This window comes from Taurulus bubalis, assembly GCF_910589615.1.
Source record: "Taurulus bubalis genome assembly, chromosome: 1".
NCBI lineage: Eukaryota > Metazoa > Chordata > Actinopteri > Perciformes > Cottidae > Taurulus > Taurulus bubalis.
Genome location: NC_136589.1, coordinates 11,694,661 through 11,701,985, shown reverse-complemented (window position 1 = coordinate 11,701,985; position 7,325 = coordinate 11,694,661). Strand labels below are relative to the sequence as shown.

The 7,325-nt window shown below is 42.6% G+C and overlaps 2 protein-coding genes across 2 annotated transcripts; both read left to right on the top strand.

The window, feature by feature from the left end:
* Positions 1 to 2,925, top strand: neff2 (neuronal intermediate filament family member 2). Its single transcript, XM_079216714.1, has 3 exons — positions 1 to 1,069; positions 1,498 to 1,622; positions 1,834 to 2,925. The coding sequence occupies exons 1-3, from the start codon at positions 71 to 73 to the stop codon at positions 1,892 to 1,894; spliced, it is 1,185 nt and encodes a 394-aa protein (XP_079072840.1). The 5' UTR covers positions 1 to 70; the 3' UTR covers positions 1,895 to 2,925.
* A 1,590-nt stretch (positions 2,926 to 4,515) lies between these two features.
* On the top strand, positions 4,516 to 6,693 carry mrps26 (mitochondrial ribosomal protein S26). The gene is made up of 4 exons (XM_079216695.1): positions 4,516 to 4,818; positions 5,725 to 5,871; positions 6,026 to 6,149; positions 6,261 to 6,693. The coding sequence occupies exons 1-4, from the start codon at positions 4,598 to 4,600 to the stop codon at positions 6,390 to 6,392; spliced, it is 624 nt and encodes a 207-aa protein (XP_079072821.1). The 5' UTR covers positions 4,516 to 4,597; the 3' UTR covers positions 6,393 to 6,693.
* The last annotated feature ends 632 nt before the right edge of the window (positions 6,694 to 7,325 follow it).

Here is a 7,325-nt window from a genome sequence, read left to right as displayed (position 1 = left end):
ACCTTCTGAAACTAAAAAACATCCACATCTTTTCTTAAACAAAAAAAAAATCCACAACAAGAAATTCACCATGAGCTACGATTCCTACTCCTACCGCCGCCCTTGGGACAGCTACAGAGGCTCCCAATCCACCACCAAATCCTCCATGTCCCTCTACTCTACCCCTCGAGCTTCTCCGTCTGGGAAGAGGATCCTGAGGCCGTTCTCCTCTTCCCTGCCAGACGGGTCTGAGCGGATGGACCTGGCTCAGGCCAGCTCCATCAACACAGAGCTGATGGGCCTGCGCTCCCACGAGAGGGAGCAGCTAGTGGACCTGAACGACCGCTTCGCCACCTACGTCGACAAGGTTAGGCACCTGGAGCTGCAGAACCGAGCTCTGCTGGCCGAGCTGGAGGCGCTGAGGAGGCGGCAGAACGACCCGTCCCGTCTGCAGACGCTCTACGAGGGGCAGTCGCGGAGTTTGAGGGCCATGATAGACTCAGAGAGCGGTGACAAGATGCGGATGGAGGCGGAGAGAGACTACCTGCGTGATGTGTATGAGCAGATGAAGGAGCGCTTTGAGGAGGAAGCGAGGCGGCGCATGGATGCCGAGGAGGGCCTGCAGGGGGCCAGGGAGGAGGCCGGCAGCGCCGTGCTCTCCAACTGTGACGCCGAGGCCACCGTGGTCTCCCTCTGTGATGAGATGGTGTTCCTGAAGAAAGTCTTTGCAGAGGAGCAAGCAGAGCTGCAGACCCAGCTGCAGGTGGCTAACATCAGCGTGGACGTGGAGGTGTCCCGGCCTGACCTCTCCACCGCTCTGCGAGACATCCGGGCACAGTACGAGCGGCTTGCCAACAAGAACATGCAGGCCGCCGAGGACTGGTACAAGGGCAAGTTCGCAAGCGTGGCAGAGATGGCCAGTAAAAACAACGAGGCCGTACACGCCATCCGGGAGGAGACGTTGGAGTACCGCCGGCTGCTTCAGTCCCGCTCTTCTGAGATCGAATCTCTCCGGAACGTCATCGACTCCCTAAATAAGCAGATGGAGGATCTGGAGGACACGCAGGACAAAGAGGTGGCGAAGTACCAGGTGAATGATCCTGATCTGCATGAATATTCACCCGATAGGGGAGTGTGTACCAGTATGGGGTACCTGGTCTGGTTATCTGACCATTTCTGTTTCGATATGACTTGAGATATGCTCTCAGACCAGGAGCAGTCTTCTCCTCCAGCAGAAAAAGGAAAGATGGCACGTAAAGGGTCTTGGCCTCAAGGTTGGACACAGACATAAGATGCGTAAAAAGTAGAGAAACAGCAGGAAGTAGCTTCTTTTTTCTACAATATGTAAACATATTCTCTGCCGCAGCGACACCTTCCACATGCCTTAGAGCTGAGCAGGAAATTATGGCAGGCTCACAGCAAGGTTACTGTTCAAATTAACTATGAGAGTCCTTGTGTCCAGGATCACTAACTGTGATATTTGATAATTAATGTCTTTGGTTTTTTATGCATTTATAGATGAGGATAAGTGAGCTGGAGCGGGATATCACTGACGCCAAGCAGGAGATGGCGCGTTACCTGAGAGAGTACCAAGACCTTCTCAATGTGAAGATGGCCCTTGACATTGAAATAGCTGCGTACAGGTGAGATCTGGCTTTTGACCCCACTAATATGTGGACATCTAGTTTCTCCTAATCAAACATGTATGATTTTATGACTTTTCTCTGCGGCAAGGGGTTTATTTTATCTCTAATCTCACACGAACGACAAAAATTCAGTTTTCCATATTTTTATTGTGTAAATATATGCAGACAAATGCACAGGTAGCTTAAGGTTCATCTGTTTTTATTTCAGGAAACTTCTGGAGGGGGAAGAGATTCGCCTGGCTTACCCTTCCTTTCCCACCATGTACTAAAACCTAAATGCCAACAGCCTGGCATCAACCTGAATTCTTCACACCCCTTCATTCCTGCCCTGGCCATCACCCCTCTCCCGGCCTCATTTCTTTTTTGTTCCATGTTCTGTCATGTCTCTCCCCCAAATACTTCCCTCCCTCCTTTACCCCTCCCAAAACGAAACCGCGAACCAAAGCTCATCCTTTCTCAAGACAGATGCGCCCTTGTGCTAAACAAGAGGTCCACCAGAAGTCCCCCTTCTTCTACACACGTTCTGACACCGCACATCAAGAAGATGGCAAACTGTAAAATGCAGAGTGGCTGCACTGCATTAGTTACATAACTAAGTCCGACAGCTGTATTGTTTTGGCTGAGTTCCTCTCCGTCACACGCGCTAAGGTCCAAGCAGCAGAGTTACTATTTGACTCTTCTGATCCCTCGTTGTGCAAACATTTGACCAATTGTTTGTGAAGGAGGGAAAATATCCCTTTTATCTCTCGATGCTTGGACTTTATCTGTGTTTGAACTGATGCAAGAAACCTGCAGCATTATTGATCAGGAACTCTCCCAATCGATCGTGCATTGTCCTGCAGCCCTGGTTCTCTAGTAGTCAGTGAACCAGTGACCTTAAAACATTTATTTTCATGATATTAAAGACCCATTTTTGTCCTTTTCGGTTATTCTTCCTTTGCATTTACACAAATACTATACTTATTGATGGGTTTAAAAACCAGAGTAAGTTTGGGTCTTTCTATTTGGCTGGTTATTAAAATTTCTAATAAAACAGCGTTGATTCTTGCATAAGCATTTGGACACGTAAATGCTTTGGAAGACTAAATTGCTACTGGGTTCTCTTTAGATTCATGCAGTGTGTCTCACAGCTTATCTGCATTTGTTTTGTTTTCTGTTCTGTGAGTTCATTCAAAGCTAAACAATGAAATGTTTGATCTAAATGGTGTTTTACATCTGTGAAACTATAAAGTCTGCACCATTGCGCTCGGTGTACCTGTTACAACCGGCAACAAGCTGAATAAACATATAACTGACCTGCAAATCAGTTCACATCTCCTGTTTTCATTTGGGACATAATGACATTACAACTCTTCATGCTTCCTCAAAGTTCTCCTTACTTACAGCTCTCAATGTCACAAATATGACACAGCGGCACTGCAGCATTTCCCATCATGCCACGTTCCTGGCACGCTGACTGTAGCTGTAATGTGTTGGAGCTCGCCTCAGCATCATCAGTCACCAAGCTGACACCCGGCATCCCATTGCACCCTGAAGAAAACACACATAAAAATGCAGTTTTCACATTTATTTGTTTACCTCATATTGTGAGCGTAAAAAAATAGCTCAGCATAGATAACATTAATTATCGTGTCACTGTCTCATTTTTAACAGCCAGTCTCTCTCTTTTGTTGAGAACATCAAATGCAAATTCTGTTATTCTGTTAGCACAAGTTTTAGGTTCAGGTTACTTTGTTTTTACCCAGAGAAAGACTCGGTTCGCAGTAGACGAGGCATCTTGACACACTTTTGACAAACAACAAAGACAATAGATAGCCATTATAAGAGTAATCAAGGCTCCAATATCACTGAAACAATCAAATAAATAAATAAAGCAGCTTTGCAATGTTGCTAAGACTCGTTCATCTAAGCGACGACTGCTAGAACAATGGCGTTTTTATACCGCTATGTTCTACACCGTGGAACTGTAGACCTCCGTCCAGAAGGAAGAAGCTGAAATTCAACCTACTAGAGCATTTCAACAATTTGATTCTGTGCTTTGAAGATAGATTTCCAAACTATTTACACTAAAGAAAAAGATAAACTTGATTCAATCAAAGCACAATATAGTAATGGTTGTGTCAATGTGGAAATATGAACATTTCCTCAAAAAAAAAACACATGCTGGTGTCCCGGTTTGTACCGTACTTAAGTACAATATAAAGGTACTTGTACTTTGCTTGATTATTTCCATTTAATGCTACTTCTACTTCACTACAATTCAGAGGGAAATACGGTACATTGTTACTTTCATTTAATAACTAAGTAAGTTGTTATTTTGCAGATTAAGATTAAAAAAATCAACAAAGAAATAATGTGTTATTGTAGGTTAAAATTAGACTTTATTGGTGAAAATATTGGCTCCACATTTACGAGCTGCAACATTAAAGTGATGTACACATTAATTAATCAATAATTCAGTAATTTTATATTATTATATTTTCCACTAAAGAATATTTTTACTTGTAACAGGGTACTTCTACATTGGGATATTGCTACTCTTATTTAATTCGATGATTTGAGTACATTTTCCACCACTGCACATGTGTTTGACAAAATAACTTCACTGTTTATGAATTTGCCTGCTTTAACAGTTGTGAAGCTAATTAGCTAGCTATCTGCCATTATAGTTAGCACCATAACACCGGTGATGGAGAGCCATTAACTATGAAAACGATTTGAATACATCAATAAGGAGCACATGCTGCTTCTTATATTGGGCATACGACATACTGTTATTTACAAAAAGATTGTCTGCGACCTACAGATGGCGGTAGAGGCTAACAGACGCCTTAGCTAATTACTTCCGCCGGTCAGAGGTTACCAAGATGGCCGCTGCCTTCTGTCGATAACATTTCTGCCTCAATGTTAACTTTCAAATGCGTTGATTAAACCTTTACATTGAGCGATTTACAGTAAATTTCGACGCCGTCATGTTCCAGGTAATCGGCGGGAGGAGCGTCCAGGTGACCCGGCTCCTCGCACCAAGGGGCACCGTGCTCGTGGAGGCTGTGCGGGGCAGAAAGTCCCGCACCGACCCGGTGGCCAAGTCCAAAGAGGGGCGAATCAAAGTGCCTCCCCCGGTCGATCCGACGGAGATGGTCGTCCTCAAGGAGAGATACGCGGAATACCAGATGATCACAAGGGCGCTTCGGTACGTTAAGTCACGTTAACACGTTCGTCTCGATCCGGACGTCAAAGGGTCACCTGGTGTGGTGGAGAATGGTGTTTCCCTGCTCAAAATCTGTGGCCCCCAAACTAATTGTAGGTCGTAAATTGTTCCCGAAACTTAAGTTGGTTTTACCCTCAATCCTCATCTAATACATTGGTCAGAATTTGTCAACAAGTGCTGCAAAGTTGTCGGTATTCTTGACAAAATTTGCAATCCTCACCTTGGTCAGCTTTGTCAAAACTGGTACTATCTACAAGTATTTCACATTTGCAATCCCTAATGTGAATGATCACGGTGTTACAATATGTATATTCTGAATGAAGCTGGTAAATAAGACGAGATAAGATCAACCGTTGTTGCGTTCGTTGATGCGTTTTTTTGCTGCTGCACAAAGTTTTAAAGTTTTGTTTAAAATTTAAACGAGATGAAAGCGATTAATTTTAGCATAGTAACGTTATATATTCCAGTACAACAGAGATCACTTTTTTTAAAATGCTAAACTGAATATCGTTATTACTATTAGACCAAAGCATTTTTCACGATGTCTGATGTGTTTTAGATTAAAAAAATAACTGATTAATTAAAATCATTACCCGAAGAATAGTTAATGACTTGACAAATCAAAAGAAGCAATCTGCATGCTGTTTCAATATCATACAATTTCCAAACTTTTATTTCCTTCGAAAAATAAATAAGCAACTTTGCTCTGACGTTGCTTATCTGTCATTGCATGCTCATGTTTTAAAACCACATACACCCCAATCTGTGTCTGCAACTATAGGTGTCTAATAAACACAAGTGTTTGGTCCTATAAGAACAGAAAGAAGAGGAAATAATCCAAAATTGCAGCCTTGATATTAACCTGGTTCTCGCCTCCGTGTCCGTCAGTCTGGAGTTTAAGGAGGAAGTGCTTCGGAAAAAGTACGAAGAGGAGACGGGCTCCATGGCGGAGGAGAGGGCGAGGCAGGATGCGGAGGAGCATCGCGCCCTCATGGCCTTTAACAACCAGGAGAACCTCCGTCTTCTCGAACTTCGGTAAGAAGAAACCCTAAATCACAACATGAAGAGTAAAATCTTAACTTTAAGATCAGATGAGCCGCTCTGGGTTTCATGTCTTGTTTCCCAGCATCTATAAAATAATGATTATTCTCCAGAAGTAACAGCTCACCGTGTCCTCTGTGTCTTTCAGGACGTTGAGGGTCCAGAAGGAAAATGAGGAAGCTGAGCGCAAGCAGGTCGAAGCTACCGTTCAGCGAGAACAGCAGCAGCAAGAACTCATCAAAATAAAAGAGAAGGAAATTTTGAAGTTGCAGGTCAGATTTTTATTATTATTGGAAAATATTCTTCCTCAAAATAGCACTGTGGTTAAATTCCTAAATACTGATGTCAACAAATGTGACTTTCTTCCGTTCAATCTCTCACAGGAGGATGCGAAGAACTTCATCACGTTAGAGAACTTGGATCAGCGTATCGAAGAAGCTCTGGACAATCCAAAGAATTACAACTTTGCCATTGACAAAGAGGGGAGGGTTGTAAAACAGACAATACTGCAGTGAAACACCAGATCGACCTCTCATGTGACCAACATCATTCAAGGCTGTGAGCCGAGTTCGGTCTCGTCCTCCCTGGAGGCCCATTTTCTTCACATTCGGCGTGAGGAGATTATTGTACCTGTCAAAAATATATATGTGAGATTCTTTTATTAGCAGATAATTTGTAGATTTAAAGTGACTCACTGTTGTTTATGGAATGCTTCATTTCCTGCCTTTTTTATTTTTCATGTTTCTGCTTTATATTCTTTCTTTTTTGAGTGTTGTACCGTCAAAGTAAAACCCTGTTTCTTTGATCATTACTGTCTTCTCCTGATTTGTAACGTATGTAAAGTAAATTAATGTTCACTGGAGTTTCAACTGAAGTCCGACTCGTATTTAACAGTATAGGAGCAAAATTAAATTTTTTAACAATCTTTTTTTAATCAAGAATTTCTCCTGTGCTCTTACTCCAGCTGTTCTCACACAAAGTTCGTAGCTTTACCGACAAAAGTTATGTTCTATATTCGTATACAACTGATATAATTAACTCACTTTTTATAACATATATAAACCGTCGTATTAGGATACATTAACTTTACCTCCTAAACAGAATAAGCTGCTTTAGAAACTGTTAAATTAAAAAAATGTTTTTTCCATTTACAGTTTCTTTATACAATGTTGTCAGACTGTTTCACAGAGACATTATCCGAGATTTGTTTTTAGACTGTTAGAAAGAAAGAGAAAAGACACTTCCCTTCAGGCTCGAACCTCGGGCACCCTGAAGGCTCCGCATTCACCAATTTGTAGTTTGATGAACTGCAACTAAAGCACAATGTGAACTGTTCCGGGGCCTTTAGGTTGAGGAAGTCGTTGTTAAAGATGATGAAATAGAGACAGGAGGCGGAGAGAGAGGTGTGTGATAAGCAACACAGATCTCACATTCGGTAATCAAACTGG

Bases quoted from the DNA above. Each gene is read 5' to 3' on its own strand.
- neff2 (XM_079216714.1), top strand. From the start codon at position 71: ATGAGCTACGATTCCTACTCCTACCGCCGCCCTTGGGACAGCTACAGA. The intron at 1,070-1,497 runs GTGAATGATCCT...ATGCATTTATAG, and splicing joins AAGAGGTGGCGAAGTACCAG to ATGAGGATAAGTGAGCTGGA. The intron at 1,623-1,833 runs GTGAGATCTGGC...TTTTTATTTCAG, and splicing joins ATTGAAATAGCTGCGTACAG to GAAACTTCTGGAGGGGGAAG.
- mrps26 (XM_079216695.1), top strand. From the start codon at position 4,598: ATGTTCCAGGTAATCGGCGGGAGGAGCGTCCAGGTGACCCGGCTCCTC. The intron at 5,872-6,025 runs GTAAGAAGAAAC...TGTGTCTTTCAG, and splicing joins CTCCGTCTTCTCGAACTTCG to GACGTTGAGGGTCCAGAAGG. The intron at 6,150-6,260 runs GTCAGATTTTTA...AATCTCTCACAG, and splicing joins AGGAAATTTTGAAGTTGCAG to GAGGATGCGAAGAACTTCAT.